The 18,823-nt window shown below is 34.2% G+C and overlaps 2 protein-coding genes and 1 pseudogene across 2 annotated transcripts in view; 1 reads left to right on the forward strand and 2 right to left on the reverse strand.

The window, feature by feature from the left end:
* Window positions 1-7,884: 7,884 nt before the first annotated feature.
* On the reverse strand, window positions 7,885-10,831 carry LOC140051816 (uncharacterized). The gene is made up of 5 exons (XM_072097134.1): window positions 10,691-10,831; window positions 9,215-9,930; window positions 8,921-9,065; window positions 8,422-8,563; window positions 7,885-8,031 (listed from the first exon to the last, which is right to left on the reverse strand). The coding sequence occupies exons 1-5, from the start codon at window positions 10,829-10,831 to the stop codon at window positions 7,904-7,906; spliced, it is 1,272 nt and encodes a 423-aa protein (XP_071953235.1). The 3' UTR covers window positions 7,885-7,903.
* Window positions 10,832-13,337: 2,506 nt separating this feature from the next.
* The window catches only part of LOC140050947 (transient receptor potential cation channel subfamily M member 3-like), a 29,804-nt gene continuing 24,318 nt past the window's right edge, over window positions 13,338-18,823 (reverse strand). The window contains exons 18-23 of the mRNA XM_072095960.1: window positions 18,433-18,681; window positions 17,930-18,104; window positions 17,107-17,230; window positions 16,458-16,651; window positions 15,921-16,053; window positions 13,338-15,182 (exon numbers count right to left, since the gene is read on the reverse strand). Of these exons, the coding sequence (XP_071952061.1) occupies window positions 14,009-15,182; window positions 15,921-16,053; window positions 16,458-16,651; window positions 17,107-17,230; window positions 17,930-18,104; window positions 18,433-18,681 (2,049 nt within the window). The 3' untranslated portion in view covers window positions 13,338-14,008. The remainder of the gene's footprint in view (window positions 15,183-15,920; window positions 16,054-16,457; window positions 16,652-17,106; window positions 17,231-17,929; window positions 18,105-18,432; window positions 18,682-18,823) is intronic.
* Window positions 17,346-17,463, forward strand: LOC140053093 (5S ribosomal RNA; annotated as a pseudogene).

The following is an 18,823-nucleotide window of genomic DNA, read 5'->3' on the forward strand; positions in this document are numbered from 1 at the left end:
TAAAATAAGAGTCTAAAAAGTTGCAAGAACTACACCAGGCTGAGGTTTAGATTATTTTACTAAAAGATGATACAAGATCACACTCATTTCAATTACAATAGCCCCTAAATGTAATACAATATAAACAGTGTTTGTTTGTTTGTTTGTTTTATTCGTTTTTCCACACATTTTAAAATTTTAAAAAATGTTTACAGATTACGAATAAGATAAACACATAACTTAAAAATTACAATAAACATAAAAACATCACAAATGTGCAGATGGAGGTCAAAATAAGTTGCGGACAGTGAATTTTTATACTAAAGAAATTGAATTAATAATGATTTAATTATTTGAGATTTGTAACGTCACCAATATATTTTTAATTTGATCAATAGGCCTACAATAAAAAATAATACAAACCGGAAAATCAAACTAAAATAGGATTTTTTCTCTAATATTTCGTAGTACACCTAAAGTTTCACTACGGTATTAACAACTCTTAATCTAAAACCACAGACGCACTTCCTTGCGTACATGCTCGTAGTAAGAGGGAATTCTCAACATATTACTAGCACTAAAGTGCTTAGGTAAGCCTAGCAACATTCTCAATGAGTTGCTGTAGCACACCTCCAAAGATTTAATAGTTTTTACAATGTGGTTACACCATAACATCATGTTCTAGACCATACTGCTCACATATTTTAACCATATGTTTAACCCATATATTATGTGCATGTGTAAGTAAGTAGTAAATATCTTTTTAACCTATGTATTTGAATATCCAAGTATATCACTTTTTAAAGTGGCAGTGATTCAGTGAATATAGAATTGATTTATTTGTGAGAACATCTCTGAATTATATTTTCAATCTTTTAATACATGTTTTATTAAATATACTCGACCTAGTGTAAGGGTGTTTTTATGAATGGCAACAGTAGATTCGAAACTAGATTGGTTTCATGATGATTTCGTTGCTCAATCACAATACTGGACCAAGATGACAATGGACTTCCAATGAAATGATTCGATTCTGTAATGTAAACAAGAATATTGAGTTATATTAATACTACATCTTTTAAAAACGTTTGGGAACTTCCACCGAGAAACTAAAGACTAGGCACTCTGGACCCATGGCAGTCACTGTGCAGCGCCTACCACTATAAAGCACTGCGACGTTGGAGTTTATAAAGATGCACTAAAGTCCTTATAGATTATCAGAGAATTGTTCAACCACCGGAACACAATGGTCGATATGGTTAAAATAGTGCGGCCTTGTGTTAGGTTGTGGAAATATTGGTAGGAGTATGTCCAACACTTGATTTAAGTGATCTAAATACTAAAGATGATATGATGATACATATGATAATGCTGATCAAAGGGGCTATTAATACTTCATTTGTTTAATTAGTTCGTATTTTACATACTAAAGCATATTTCTTGTTCCAAGAGAGACAGAAGGTAATTATCGTTATCGAAACGTTTACTGCTTGGTGATTGCAATTTCGATATGTCTTTTGCTGAGAATGTTGCAGGAACCATCTGTTTCACATAGTTGAACAAATCGATCTAAAAAATTAACATGTATATAATATTATCTATAAAAACAAAGTATATATTAACAATTGACAATACTATTTTATCAACGTCCATACGGTTATCGTGCTTTACACAATCATTTCTACAATAAACGTTGATCACGTGATAACAATAAATGACTCGCACGAAAAGATGTCCAGAAGCGATTTTTTCGGTGCATAATTTCATATCACTTTATCGCATTTTATTTTAATTTTAAGCTAAGCTTAACAAACTATTTAAGTACATAGACAGAACCAAAACTGTGCCAAGGAATCAGCTGAAACGTCCTAATGCCTCGCATGCGCACAATAGATTGCCATGACGTAACTATGGAAAGATACCTATAATAATTTGTATAGACCGGGGATAATATTTAGCTCTAATCATAATTTGTCATGTGATTGATAAAATTCTTACCGCCGAGTCGTGCGTGAAAGCCAGGTAAATTTTCGTCAAATTGAGCATCTTCATTTGATCCACCAACACCCTGGCGACTAATTGTCGATCAAGACGAGCTAGTTTACAATGATCCTTGGTACTATACGAGTCATTAGCTCTGCACCTAAAGAAACATATAATATACTATGAATAATATAACACATATGACAAATGTATCGGTTAAAATTAATTTAAAACAAAGCAGAAAGTCATTGACAAAGAGTTTTCAAAAGCTGAAACTAATTATGAGAACTGTCGGCGTTTTCAAATAAGAAAACTCCAGTGACGTCATTTATTAGAAATAAAACTTACCAAAAACTCTGATACTCGTCATTGAGTCTCCAGTGAACGGCAAGAAGTCCATCAGCATTCCATAACTGTTTAGATAATAATTTCTGATGATCTTGTATCCAAACAGGTCTCCGTAAATGTTTAAATAGCTGGTTATGCAGATCACGCCTTCCACGGAATACGACGGAAGCATCTCCATACGGGTAGATATAACCTAAACATCTATCAAAAACATCCCTGCCAACAATCTTAATTACGGATAAGATATTTTCTAAAATGAATAAATTATCTCCAATAGGTGGTACAGTTACGTCACTGAACTTCCGTATGAACCACATGTACGTGTTTAGTTGGGCCGCAAAATCTTCTTTCCAGCGACCGGCCACGCCATTCACCATGGCTGTGACAACATGACCACAGTCGGCTACAAACTGGTGTTCGGTAGAAATCTTAATAAACTTACTAAGTTCCTCTAAATCTATCGTTTCATTCATGGTATATACTTTATTCACAGTTCCAGTTGGATGATCAAAGAATGGACTTGGAACAAGAGTTCGGTTTGTAAGATGGGCAAAAGCAATGGCTGCAGTTAAGGCTTGTAATTGATTATTCGGTCCTTGATTTCCAGCGAAAAAAGGATAAATATATCTAGGTTTTATTATATTAGTTTTCGATACTTCAATTTGTGGCGAATGCGAACGTTGATTTATAGAAAATTTCGTTTGAGTGGATTGATTCTAAATTTAAAAAGAAAAGTAAGAAAGTATATATTTCTGTTAATATAAAAGCAGCTAATAGGAAAATAAATAAAACTAGCAGGTATACAATTTTCCAATAATGAATAAAAGGGAATTAAAAGGTGCCCCCAGCTGGAACGGCGCTGGTATCGTACGTGCGGTTTAAAAGGAGATAGAGGAACACATTTTGGCTTAGGGCTATTATATTATAAATAGTCATAAAATGAATAAAATAGTAACAAAATAGTCGTATTGTAAGTTTGCATACCACGTACCCACAGACCAGAGAAACAAAAGATTTTATGATAGTGGATAATAAATTTGGTTGATAATGCTCTCTGAAAGTATTGTCCCCATCTCCCCTTTAAAATGGGATGAAAGGTTTGAAGTTCATAAAAGTATAAATGCGAATTGCGGGTTGATTTTAAACTCAAATATTTCAAAAAAATAAATCAATAAGCACACTACTAAAGGATTCCTATGCTTCATGTCACACTTGAACGGAAAACGGCGCCGTTTCGTTAAATAAATAAGAAACATCACTATAACACATATAGGCCTAATGTTTAACTTTGTCAAGCGCCTTTGAACATTATTTTTATGGATACCGGCGCTATATAAGTCTGATTGATTGATTGATTATTGATTGATTGATTGATTGATTGATTGATTGATTGATTATTGATTGATTGATTGATTGATTGATTGATTATTGATTGATTGATTGATTGGTATACATAATTGAACGGTGCAGTCTTCCGTTCCGTGAAACGGAACAAGTGTGAATATATAGTTTAAAAGCTTTCTAGTCCACAAATATAGTTAAATATTGATATTAATATTGTAGTCACAGTTTAAAATATAATATGCATGATAATATTATTTTTACTAGTAGGCATAATAATCTGTATCTTAATTAATTACCGGAAATGATTAAAAATTCTTTAATTTTAGACAGTTTTCAAATATTTTTAAATTCACTTAAATCACATGTTTTATATTGACTTTGTTGAATCGACTATTATGTATTTTACCCGTTTATTTTATATTGACACTGTTGATTCGTCTATTTGTTTTTTAATATTTTTATATAGTTTATTTTATATAATTGTTGTTACTTTGGGAGAACGGAACCTGAACTCTTGTTATAGTGATTAGGTTCACTTTTAGGTTCCTGCCTACTCCCTTAGTTTTTGTGTTTTGTTTTTTTGTAACTGGTTTTTGGCAATAAATAATAATAATAATAATAATAATAATTAATTTCATTAAAAACGCCTCAAAATGTTCTCAATGGAACATTCTTTTCCCGCGCGGTCTCAAGGTAGGGGATACTCGATCCCCAAATGCTCCAAATTTCGGATCACATTGTTTGGCAAATGCTTAAAATTGCGAGAAACATCTAAAATACTGCACAGTAAGGGTCAAGCTTTAATAACCGTATTAAAAAAAAATTGAAACAATTATAATTATTATTATAACGTAATTTCAATGATTAAAAGATATACTTACATAACAAATTTGTCTTATTTCGTTCTGCAGAATGTCCTCTTTGTCATTCTGATAGATTAACCACTCAAAATATTGGTAATTTGTTGCAAAAACAAAAGCAAGTCCAAATCCAAGTAGAACAACTTTTTTTGTGAAACGCATTGTTGCCTAGTAGGCTACTAAATGATTGCAATGCTTTGTATTTTGTATTTGTCAAAAAAACACCGAACGCGATAGGATTGTTAGAAGAATAGTGAACTTGTGAGCGGCGGCGTTAACACGACTTCGTTGATTTAACTTTTAACTGTCAAAACAACCATTGATCGTAATCCGCGTTGGTGTGTGTTTTTTTTAATAAGGTACGTCGTCAAAAATACACTTACCATACGTTTGTAATTTTTAATTTATCAAATTGCGCTTGATGTAACATTTAAATTTTCAGATGATGATTTTAGTCAATAATGTAATATGTTTTCTAACTATGAAGTTACGGTACCGTAAAGCAAATGTAAGGTGTGTTGTCAATAATAAACTTACCATACGTTTTTAATTGTTTAAACTTAATTTTAATTGATCAAATTGCGATTGTTTCAAAATTAGAATGTCCAGATGATGTTTTTCAAGTTACGGAACGGATCATTTAAACTTGCCATAAGTCTCTAGTTGTTTGTTGTTGAAACTGTGATTGATGTAAAATGAAATACGGATGAAGGATTTTGTTTGTCCTTGCCACGAGATCGTGTCTCTTTTAATGTATTAATCTTACTTTTTTCGTCATTTTCATCAATGTACAATGAAATACCTTGATAATGGTTTAGTTAATAATATAATATACTGTAGTGTGATCATTTGTTAATGAAAGTACGGTACTGAACATGGTCAATGCCATGAGAACGAGTCTCTTATAATGTATTAAGGTCAATTTACACACACGAGCGGTAACGGTAAGCGGAAAACCGCCCTTGTAGAATCTGTATATATCCTGTGCAGGAACCGCCCGTCCGCTCTGAATTGTGTGTAAATGGTCATAGGAATAACATAGATTCTATATTTTTATTACCGTTACCGCAAGTCTGTGTAAATTGGCCTTTAATTTTCCTTTTTACGTCAGTGTGATCGATGTTAAATGAAGTAGTGGTTTACAAAGGTAACAACGACAATGTCAACGGGAATGCAGTGATAATGTTAAACTTTCTCACCAAGAAATATCCTAACAAACACCCATAATAACACAGAAACTGAAAGTTAAATCTCATACCTATTATTGGCTGTTCTAAGAAAATAATTGTTTAACAATTCAGAGAACTAAACAACAATGATATAAACATGTGGTACAAATGATATGAACATACTGTGCAAATACTATTAAAATATAATAATAAACGTAGAAAAATAATCAATAATCAAAATATACCGTATAATTCTAAAATTATTATAGTTTTAAATGTTTCCTTTATTGCACGCCATTCCTGAGTATATTAGCATACATAAAGTTCGGATCGAAGCCCCGATCACCCAAGCCCCGAACCCAAGCCCTAAACCCAAGCCCCGAACCCAAGCCCTGAACCCTGGCCCCGAACCCACCAAGGCCGGCCCCGAACCCAAGCCCTGAACCCTGGCCCCGAACCCAAGCCCCGAACTCACCCAGGCCCGAACCCAAGCCCCGAACCCTGGGGTTAGTTAACAAACACCTATACTACACTAAGTAAAATACATAGACGTATATCCATAACCCATACCTCATGATTAAAGGGTAATTTTTGCCACTATAACAGGTATTCGGTAAGTTCATTTAGATATCCAACTCATAGCTTAGTGGATAATATTAAACAAAAATCCTCATACAAAAAATATGTAATATACAGTAGAACCACTATTAAGGGGACATCTTGGGGGCTCAAAACAAAGAATTCACTTGATAGGTGTCCATAGGAGTTGGCCGTAAAACATGAATAGATAAATGGATGCATAGATTTTTTGCAATCCATATTATACACAAATTGAAATTGAAAATTAAATTAAAAAACAGTTATAAAAATACACAAATTTCCCCTGCTTGTTTCACAGAAACATCTCCATTGAATACGGTTTCTACTGTGATACGATAGTAAAGCTCTGTCAAACTAGTTTGAAAAAAATAGTGCGAGATGACCAAACATAGTAGTGATATGCCCAAATATAGTAGTGATATGCCCAAATATAGTAGTGATATGCTCAAATATGGTAGTGATATCCCCAAATATAGTAGTGACATGCTCAAATATGGTAGTGATATGACATAAAGTTTGATAGTGTAGACAGAGCTTTATACTAGTTACAAACAAGATGTTAATATATACAGTTTACACATAGTGTTGTATTGGTGGTGGCGGTAAAAACTAGTTGAAGATTAACAGTATTCAAATCGTTGAGAGTCGGCTGCTGGGGTTGGGGCTTATTTTGACGAGGGTAGAGGAAGCTCTGTAGTACAGTAGCAGGTATCAACTTTGGCAACATGGATTAATAATCACACTACTGAATTTGAATCACTTGATCACATGATATTGCTAATTGAATAGGATACAGTGATACACACTGCATACAGCCACCATCACACAACATACACTCACCATCACACTTGTTCCCATTCATCCAATTTTTCCAAATTCAAACCGTTGGAAGGACTTTGTGCCACACATGTATAACACGTGACACTGTATCAGGCCATACGCATATGATACATAACTTAATAAATGCGTCATGTGATACATATTTGAAACTCAAACGATATTTGACATTTACTTCAACAACAAGCTATCCACACTCATAATCATCATGTCTTCTGAAAAAGGCAGTGGCTATCAAAGATGATCATTTTCATCCGGCCTCTAGTATGTTCCAGTTGATGCGCAGCGGTCGGCGATTTCGTTCTATTAAGGCCAATAAGGCACGATTTACAAATAGTTTCTTTCCAGGATCTATTAGAGCCTTAAATATGATGTAGACTTTTTTTTGTAATGTTTTTGTTTTTGAGTTCGTGTTGTGTCCGTTGGATATTGTGCTCCGCCAACAGAGCAAACAGAATTTCTATGTTTTTCCTAAAACAAATGATAATAAATGATACTTGACTTGACTTGACTTGACTATAACTTCGCTTGTCATTGGTTAAAACGCTTGCGTTGCGTTTACGTCCTTACTTTACGTTCTAGTGGGAACCAAGCTTATTCAAAAACTCTGATTTTAACGAGTTACATTTTTTGCAATAACACCACCAGGACCACAAAGACAGGCTCCATTCACAAGAGGATATTTGGTAGTGATTCAATGAATATAGAATTAATTTATTTGTGAGAATATCTCTGAATTATATTTTCAATCTTTTAATACATGTTTTATTAAATATACTCGACCTAGTGTAAGGGTGTTTTTATGAATGGCAACAGTAGATTCGAAACTAGATTGGTTTCATGATGATTTCGTTGCTCAATCACAATACTGGACCAAGATGACAATGGACTTCCAATGAAATGATTCGATTCTGTAATGTAAACAAGAATATTGAGTTATTACTACATCTTTTTAAAAACGTTTGGGAACTTCCACCGAGAAACTAAAGACTAGGCACTCTGGACCCATGGCAGTCACTGTGCCGCGCCTACCACTATAAAGCACTGCGACGTTGGAGTTTATAAAGATGCACTAAAGTCCTTATAGATTATCAGAGAATTGTTCAACCACCGGAACACAATGGTCGATATGGTTAAAATAGTGCGGCCTTGTGTTAGGTTGTGGAAATATTGGTAGGAGTATGTCCAACACTTGATTTAAGTGATCTAAATACTAAAGATGATATGATGATACATATGATAATGCTGATCAAAGGGGCTATTAATACTTCATTTGTTTAATTAGTTCGTATTTTACATACTAAAGCATATTTCTTGTTCCAAGAGAGACAAATAATAATTATCGTTATTGAAACGTTTACTGCTAGGTGATTGCAAGTTCAATATGTCTTTTGCCGAGAATGTTGCAGGAACCATCTGTTTCACAAAGTTGAACAAATCGATCTGGAAAATTAACATGTATATAATATTATCTATGAAAAGAAAGTATATATTAACAATTGACAATAATATTTCATCAACGTACATTGTTATCATTTCTACAATAAACGTTGATCGTGATAACAATAAATGACTCGCACGAAACGATGTTTCCAGAAGCGATTTTGTCGGTGCATAATTCCATATCACTCTATCGCATTTCATTTTAATTTTAAGCTAAGCTTAACAAACTATTTAAGTACATAGACAGAACCAAAACTGTGCCAAGGAATCAACTGAAACGTCTAATGCCCCGCATGCGCACAATAGATTGTCATGAAGTAACTATGGAAAGAGAAACGTGATTAATAAAATTCTTACTGCCGAGTCGTGTGTGAAAGCAAGGTAAATTTTCGTCAAATTGAGCATCTTCATTTGATCCACCAACACCCTGGCGACTAATTGTCGATCAAGACGCGCTAGTTTGCAGTGATCCTTGGTACTATACGAGTCATTAGCTCTGCACCTAAAGAAACATATACTATGAATAATATAACACATATGATTAAAAATATATCATCAAAAAGAGTTTGCAAAAGCTGACAAATTATGGGAAATATCGGTGTTTTAAATAAGGAAACTCCAATGACGTCATTTATTAGAAATAAAACTTACCAAATCCTCTGATACTCCTCGTTAAGTCTCCAGTGAACGGCAAGAAGTCCATCAGCATTCCATAACTGTTTAGATAATGATGTCTGATGATCTTGTATCCACACAGGTCTACGTAAATGTTTAAATAGCTTGTTATGCAGATCACGCCTTCCATGGAAAACGACGGAAGCATCTCCATAAGGATAAATATAACCTAAACATCTATCAAAAACATCTCTGCCAACAATCTTAATTACGGATAAGATATTTTCTAAAATAAATAAATTATCTCCAATAGGTGGTACAGTTACGTCACTGAACTTCCGTATGAACCACATGTACGTGTGTAGTTGGGCAGCAAAATCTTCTTTCCAGCGACCGGCCAAGCCATTCACCATGGCTGTGACAACATGACCACAGTCGGCTACAAACTGGTGTTCGGTAGAAATCTTAATAAACTTACTAAGTTCCTCTAAATCTATCGTTTCATTCATGGTATATACTTTATTCACAGTTCCAGTTGGATGATCAAAGAATGGACTTGGAACAAGAGTTCGGTTTGTAAGATGGGCAAAAGCAATGGCTGCAGTTAAGGCTTGTAATTGATTATTCGGTCCTTGATTTCCAGCGAAAAAAGGATAAATATATCTAGGTTTTATTATATTAGTTTTCGATACTTCAATTTGTGGCGAATGCGAACGTTGATTTATAGACGATTTCGTTTGAGTGGATTGATTCTAAATTTAAAAAGAAAAGTAAGAATATATATTTATGTAAATGCAAAAGCTGCTAATAGGAAAATAAAAGTAGCAAAATAAATAAATCAAATTTTTCGATAATAGATAAAAGAAATTAAAAGGGGTCTCATCTCTTCGAACGGCGCTTTTATTATCGTACGAGATAAAGGAACACATTTTGGTTTAGTGCTATTATATTATAGTCATAAAATAGTCATGAAATAGTCGTATTGTAAGTTTGCATACCACGTAGCCACAGACCAGAGAAACAAAGGATGTTATGTTAGTGGATAATAAATGTGGTTGATAATGCTCTCTGGAAGTATTGTCCCCATCTCCCCTTTAAAATGGGATGAAAGGTTTGAAGTTCATAAAAATCAACCCGCGAATTGCGGGTTGATTTTAAACTCAAATATTTTATCAATAGGCACACTACTAAAGGGTTCCTATGCTTAGGCATGATAATATTTGTTTTTAATAGTATAGGCATAATAATCTGTATCTTATTTAAATAATTTCATTAAACACCCCTCAAAATGTGCTCAAATGATTTGTTTTCGCGCGCGGTCTCAAGGTAAGGGATACTCTTCCCCCAAATGCCACTGAAATTTCGGATCACATGGGCAAATGCTCGAAATTGCGAGAAACATCTAAAATACTGCACAGTAAGGATCAAGCTTTAATAACCGTATTAAAATTAAATTCAACAAAATATAATTATTATTATAACGTAATTTCAATGTTTAAAAGATATACTTACATAACAAATTTGTCTTATTTCATTCTGCAGAATGTCCTCTTTGTCATTTTGATAGATTAACCACTCAAAATATTGGTAATATGTTGCAAAAACAAAAGCAAGTCCAAATCCAAGTAGAACAACTTTTTTAGTGAAACGCATTGTTACGTAGTAGGCTACTAAATGATTGCAATGCTTTGTATTTTTGTATTTGTTGAAAAAACACCGAACGCGATAGGATTGTCAGAAGAATAGTGAATTTGTGAGAGGCGGCGTTAACACGACTCTGTTGATTTAACTTTTAACTGTCAAAACAACCATTGATCGTAATCCGCGTTGGTGTGCGTGCAGGGAAGAGTTAAATTTAACTCTTCCCTGGTGTGTGTGTTTTTTAAATATTAAGGTACGTGGTCAATAATAAACTTAACATACGTCTATATTTTACTTTTTAATTCATCAAATTGCGATTGATGCAAAATTAAAATGTCCAGATGATAATGTTTTTTAAAGATTTATTGTCCCTTACAGAAAACCGCCTTTGTAGAATATGTATCTATCCTGAGCGGGAACCGCCGGTCCGCTCCGCGTTATGTCTAAATGGTCATAAGTAATAACATAGATTCTATATTTCTATATATACCGTTGCCACACGTCTGTATAAATTCATCCTTTTTACGTCAGTGTGATTGATGTTAAATGAAAATGTCCCGTAGTGGGTTACAAAGGTAACAACGACAATGTCAACGATAACACGGCGGAAACTGAAAGTTAAATCTCATCTATTAATGGCTGTTGAATGATGAAAACAATTGTTTAACAATTCAGAGAACTAAACAACAATGATATAAAACATATGGTACAAATGATATGAACATACTGTGCAAATACTATTAAAATATAATAATAAACGTAGAAAAATAATCAATAATATAAATATACCGTATAATTCTAAAGTAATTAATAATTATATAGTTTTAAATGTTTCTTTTATTGCACGCCATTCCTGAGTATATTAGCATACATAAAGTTCGGATCGAAGCCCCGATCGCCCAAGCCCCGAACTCACCCAGGCCCGAACCCAAGCCCCGAACCCTGGGGTTAGTTAACAAACACCTATACTACACTAAGTAAAATACATAGACGTATATCCATAACCCATACCTCATGATTAAAGGGTAATTTTTGCCACTATAACAGGTATTCGGTAAGTTCATTTAGATATCCAACTCATAGCTTAGTGGATAATATTAAACAAAAATCCTCATACAAAAAATATGTAATATACAGTAGAACCACTATTAAGGGGACATCTTGGGGGCTCAAAACAAAGAATTCACTTGATAGGTGTCCATAGGAGTTGGCCGTAAAACATGAATAGACAAATGGATGCATAGATTTTTTGCAATCCATATTATACACAAATTGAAAATTAAATTAAAAAACAGTATACAAATAGAAAAATTTCCCCTGCTTGTCTCACAGAAACATCTCCATTGAATACGGTTTCTACTGTGATACGGTAGTAAAGCTCTGTCAAACTAGTTTGAAAAAATAGTGAGATTCCCAAACATGGTAGTGATATGCCCAAATATAGTAGTGATATGCCCAAATATAGCAGTGATATGTCCAAATATGGTAGTGATATCCCCAAATATAGTAGTGACATGCTCAAATATGGTAGTGATATGACATAAAGTTTGATAGTGTAGACAGAGCTTTATACTGGTTACAAACAAGATGTTAATATATACAGTTTACACATAGTGTTGTATTGGTGGTGGCGGTAAAAACTAGTTGAAGATTAACAGTATTCAAATCGTTGAGAGTCGGCTGCTGGGGTTGGGGCTTATTTTGACGAGGGTAGAGGAAGCTCTAGTGTAGTACAGTAGCAGGTATCAACTTTGGCAACATGGATTAATAATTACACTACTGAATTTGAATCACTTGATCACATGATATTGCTAATTGAATAGGATACAGTGATACACACTGCATACAGCCACCATCACACAACATACACTCACCATCACACTTGTTCCCATTCATCCAATTTTTCCAAATTCAAACCGTTGGAAGGACTTTGTGCCACATGTATAACACGTGACACTGTATCAGGCCATACGCATATGATACATAACTTAATAAATGCGTCATGTGATACATATTTGAAACTTTAATAAACGATATTGGACACGCTATCCACACTCATAATCATCATATTCCTTCAACTCTCCTCTCCAAAACTAATTTTCGCTGGAATGACAAAGGTAATTTGTTTGTAAGAATTGGATCGGTTGATTTAAGCCTAACAATCTAACAACTGCCTTGGTAGGATGTACTCTTCTAAGGTACAGTTTTGAGGCTCCGGACTCACAAACTGTTTTATCTTAGCTCTGCATGTTTTGCATAGGAAAACCCTGACTCGAAACATTTTCTAATCTTAACTGGTTATATTATAATAAAAGACAGTATACACAGGATTCTATAGCATTCATGAATCACAAATACGAACTTAGGGCACTATTTGGTTAGGTATAAAACTTCACAAAAATAGCTATTTACTTTAAAACTATTTCATTGGGATTTTTATATATATATATATATATATATATTTTTTTTTCATTTGGTATTAAAATAAAAAAAAAAAAGGATTAAAAAAAAACTGGTTTTAAAAATACAACAGATAATATACCATATTGTACACATTTTGTTAAAACATTATGTAATCATTTTACTACCCATTTTTTTCCCAAAAGGAAGTGTACACTATAGCGTGGTTCCCACTAGCAACGCAACGCAAGGACGTAACGCAACGCAAGTGAATTGACCAATCACAAGCGATGGCTTATTCGCTTGTGATTGCTAACTGTCTATAACTTCGCTTGTCATTGGTTAAAACGCTTGCGTTACGTTCTAGTGGGAACCAAGCTTATTCAAAAACTCTGATTTTAACGAGTTACATTTTTTGCAATAACACCACCAGGACCACAAAGACAGGCTCCATTCACAAGAGGATATTTGGTTTACTTTGACACTTAGGTTTGGTATACTCACACACTAGCAAGAGATACACTTTCACATTGTAATCAACACCTCTAAGTCTCCCACGAACTGCTCATACATATATATATATATAGTATAACATTATACATTGATATCTGTACATTATTGCATAAAATATCATTATTATTATTATAATAATCGATTCATACTTAATTTTATTTAAACAATAAATACACTATTTACTATTACTTAGTAAATTAGTAGTTTAGCACCAGAGACCAGAGTTATTTTATTACTATAACATATCTTAATACTGTACTCATACTTTGTACAATTTCAGCATCTCGTTTCTGCTTCGTCACACTGTTCATCGTTTTGTGAAGTTGCTAAAAATGTGATCCCGTCATCTGTGTCATCTTCTTTTGCGTCAACTTTGATAGGATCAAAGTCACTATTTGTCTCGCTACTTGGGGTCGGTATGTTCAATGGCGTCGGACTCCTTTCCGGAAGGTTCACGTTGTACATGTTTGTATGATTGATGGCTGGGCTTAATGATGAGTGAACCTGGTTGTTTGTTGCGCCGTCCGTCATTGTCCAGTATTCAAATGCAAGAGCGCGAGATTGGTCCAGTCTTTCCTGAATGTCTACCTCTCTTGTATCGATGTGGTCCGTAATAGTACTGTAAGCTGGAGCTGCCCTGTATGGTGTCGGTTGTCGTATAGAGGTCTTAGTTAACCCCGACTCACTATACATAGATAGGTTAGACTCTGATTCTATACGCGAAAGAGCGCCGAGTTTAGACGGAACTTTTAACTGGATTGGTTCTTCAAAACCCATTTGTCGTTTAATAGGTCCTGCTTCCGTGTCTGGACTTATTGCCATAGATATCGTGGGTGCAATCATCGTGGCATACTTTTCAAAAGTACTTAAGCGTTGCTGACTTGATTTAACCTTCTTTTTTGCTTTTGTCCATATGCTGCTCATTGGTGAGATATCGTCTCTTACAGACGAGACTGGAGTTGCTTCTGCCAAAGACTTAAGAGCGCGCTCACCTTCAAACTCATTCACTTCACTGATTGGTAATTCTAATTTGTCTTTATCAACAGATGTTTTTCTTGTAGAACTACTTCCTAAGGAGTCTTGCTTACTATCCATGGTTCCCTTTAATGGTAAAAACCCACCAGAAGGTTCCCAGAGGTATGCCAACGCTTCCTTGGAGGATGCCGTAGACGGTGGTGTAAGGATCGTGTCCGACAGAGTCATCCTTCTTTGTACTGTCGGTTTAGTCGGCGAGTCATCATTAGATCTTTTTTCTGTCTCGCTTATCGAGTCACGGCTCTCAGACATGGACATGGCTGTAAGGAGATGTTGCAGATAGCGAACACTGTGAACAGTTTGAAAACATACACTCTCCAGAAGGTTCAAACGTGTGTCTAAAGAATTCAAGTACACTTTAATCAAATTCTCTTTTGCAATTATTTCATCTAATTTTAGTTCTACATTTTCAACCCTACAGAAATGAAAGAAAGAAATAAATAAACGTGTTTACAATAAAATGTAATAACATAACATTTTATTTTCAAGTTACATAGTAAGGTCACATTCGTTATTCAAAAATCCCCAAATTAAAAGAGATACCGGATAAAACTGTGGAGTCTTAAACATAATGTAGACACTTTTTTGTAATGTTTTTGTTTTTGAGTTTGTGTTGTGTCCGTTGGATATTGTACTCCACCAACAGAGCAAACAGAATTTCTATGTTTTTTCTTAAAACAAATGATAATAAATGATACTTGACTTGACTTGTAAAACTACCAAACTACAACCAAAATGACAATAAAATAGAAAGTGCATGTCAAGTCTGATCTGACTGCAAGGTTGCAAAATCTAGGTCAGTGCGTCTCGAGTTGTCTAATAAACATTGTGCATAGTTGGGCAGAAGGAAAAAAATTTACTGCTTGAATACGAAAGCTTGCTACAAAGTGGAATATATCAATTCCACATTGTGTTTGCATCAAACGGAGTAGATCCCGCTCATAACATATAAAGTGTGTATACAATGTTTAAAATTGTGAATTAAAACCGAGTTACTTCTCATGCATGTACACCATTTTACACAGTCTATATAATCTAATAATTTGTTGAAAGACAACAAATTAATATCTAGTACTTATTTTTTTAATCTCAAATTTTATCTATTTTATTCTAAAAGAATAAACAAACATATTTTTTTTTAAACACTACTTACCTTTCATAAGTAGCATTTAACCTTTGTTCATTTGATGATTTTATTCTTGCTTCTTTGCTGCGAAAATATAGTTCCATACATTCCTCTTCAAAATCATTTAAAAGCTGTATGTCTTCATCTGGTAAAAACAGCTCTAGGAGTAGGAAACCAATTAAATCATTTATGTGGGTGATCTAGCTATCAACAATAGTCAGGGGTGGATTCAGTAGGGGTATGAACTACTTTTATGTGGGTGATCTAGCTATCAACAATAGTCAGGGGTGGATCCAGTAGGGGTATGAACTACTTTTATGTGGGTGATCTAGCTATCAACAATAGTCAGGGGTGGATCCAGTAGGGGTATGAACTACTTTTATGTGGGTGATCTAGCTATCAACAATAGTCAGGGGTGGATCCAGTAGGGGTATGAACTACTTTTCGATATAGAAACTCCTCTCCTAAATCAGCTTCCTGATTGTTCAGAAGTAAAAGCATGGATTATAGCACAAGCGTGTTGTATTAACACAGTGCAATATATAGTAAATATAATAACCTTACTTAGTCCTTTGTCCCGACTTGGACGTGTGTCTCTGCAACAGCAGTGAAGTAAAGTTCTCAAAAACAGGAACACATGTTGAAGAATTACAAATGGTGGTACTAAGATTGACTTTTGTTCATACTCCATGATAAGACGATATCGTTGAAACTTCCATACTACATCAGATATGTTTCGAATTCTTGCATAAGTGTTACTGAATGAAATAAGTACAGTAGTATAAATTAAATCTTGTACTTGTTTGATCAGTTAAAATGACCAACTTAGGTAGTCATACAAATATGCATTGGAACATCTTAGGGAGTTCAAATAAGTTTTTATTTCTTTTTGGATCCAACACATTTTTTTGCTATATTATCAATTATCAACGATCACCAAATGAGAAAGCATTATATTTTGTAATAACCTGCAACACAGTTTTTAAACAAACTATAAAAAAAAACAGTTTTAGAGTTTTTAATTAGAAACACTACAGTACTGCTTATATATAACTGGATTAATTTACTAGGTGTAAATTCATTTATACATACATTTATTAGTTTATAACAATAATAACTGGGGCCTGCACTAGAAGCGAAGTCTCATGAGGGCAAGACAATACATATATGTAAAATATCTAGTTTTAACAAATTTGCAAAAAACAAAACTTACTTAAAAGTTGCAATAAGAAGATTAATAAGTAGAATATTAGCTACAATACAGTATAATGCCATAGCAGAGGGAACAACCCAATGACCTGGTACACATTTAGATGGATCTGGTTCATCTCCACAAGCTGTAAAAATTACAACAAGTAATGATATATATTTACTGTACATGAGCAGTTATTTTATGTAGTCTAAAAAAAGAAAGACACATTTAAATCATAACATATATATATATATTATTATATTTACGGCCTTACCACGTTGAAACACCGGTTCTCGTCAGATCACCAAAGTTAAGCAACATTGGGCCTGGTTAGAGCTTGGATGGGAGACCATCTGGAAATACCGGGTGCTGTATATGGAGTCCCATTAGGCATTTGAAATCAGCACTGCTGACTCTTATGGCAGCCCCTTGTATCTAGTATCTGCCTCAGACGTATTGGCTTATGCCTCTCCTCTGGTTAAGGTGGGCACTGGATGAGAGAAGCCCTTAGTCAATGTTGGGTGCTTTAAACAGTCCTGGCTTAGTCATCATTCAGATGTGTAAGACTAATTGAATTGTCAATTAGAAGTTGGCCATATATAGTCAAGTCTACTCGCCCAAAATGCATAAAAATTTTCCATTCAGAATTTAACATGATTTTCACATGAAAATGGTGGAAGACATGATCTTCTTTATCTCAGGTAAGTTTTCCTTGATATATTTTGCCAAGTACTTCACTCAGTTTCTAAATGCTTTCATTTCTACTGTTAAGCGCTTTGCATAATGCACTATAGAAGCCCCCATTCTTATTACATTTTTTTAAACCAATTGCTTTAGAACTTACGATTAATATCAGATGCATAGACTTCTCCATAAATCATCCAATAGGGTTCATGGAAGATATTACGTAGCATTGCCCAACTTGGTTCCATGTTTTGATGTGTGATGGACTGTCGAACTACTCCAAAACTCAGCATAATCAACAGTAGAAGGACAATGAAATAAGCCATATCACGCATCTAAAATATAGAGTACACAAAACAGAAGATTAATTGTATTGAATTCCCAATCAAATCAATCTTTGTCAATGAATTGAAATTTATTGACAAAGAAAGATTGAGAATTTCAAGCTTGATGTCTATGTTGCCTTTAACTAAAGTATAACCTCTGTTAGGAAGACATCTTCAGGACCCAACAAAGTTTCCCCCTTAATAAGGGTGTCCCCTGATTAGGTGTTGGCTATAGTGTTAAAATATGTTTCCCCTATTTCATTTAACAAGAAAGTGTCTCCTTAAAAATGGTATCCTGAAGAAGGGGGTTCTACTGATTTTTAAAACTCTTGCTTACCATTTTACCCATCATTGTTACAAAGGGCCCAAGATAGATATTAATACTTAGAATATCTAAAAACTTGAGATACCAGAAGACTACATCAGCGGAGTAGATGACTCGACCAACTTGGAGTGTTGGCTTATTCATACGAAATCCAAAGCCTAGTAAGAATAGCAGTATTGCTACAGAATCGTGGATGTTCCAATAGTCTTCATACCAAACCTCAACCTTCTGGAGTACTTTACTAGGCTCAGATGTAACAAACTAATACAATAAAAACCAATTCATTATTTAGTACTTTAAATACAAATACACAGACTATTACAGTGCTGTTGGTTGTTCATGAGTGAGATACCTACTGTACCTGCACAGACTACAATTGCAATTATTCCCAAATCTGGTGTGT

Source organism: Antedon mediterranea, chromosome 6 (genome assembly GCF_964355755.1).
Source record: "Antedon mediterranea chromosome 6, ecAntMedi1.1, whole genome shotgun sequence".
Taxonomy (NCBI): Eukaryota; Metazoa; Echinodermata; class Crinoidea; order Comatulida; family Antedonidae; genus Antedon; species Antedon mediterranea.

What these genes read in the sequence shown, in the direction of transcription:
- LOC140051816 (XM_072097134.1), bottom strand. Translation starts at nt 10,831, where the DNA reads ATGCGTTTCACTAAAAAAGTTGTTCTACTTGGATTTGGACTTGCTTTT. An exon ending in GAGGAGTATCAGAGGATTTG is followed by an intron (nt 9,066 to 9,214) that starts GTAAGTTTTATT and finishes ATGTTTCTTTAG; the next exon opens with GTGCAGAGCTAATGACTCGT. An exon ending in GGAACAAGAAATATGCTTTA is followed by an intron (nt 8,032 to 8,421) that starts GTATGTAAAATA and finishes TTTACATTACAG; the next exon opens with AATCGAATCATTTCATTGGA.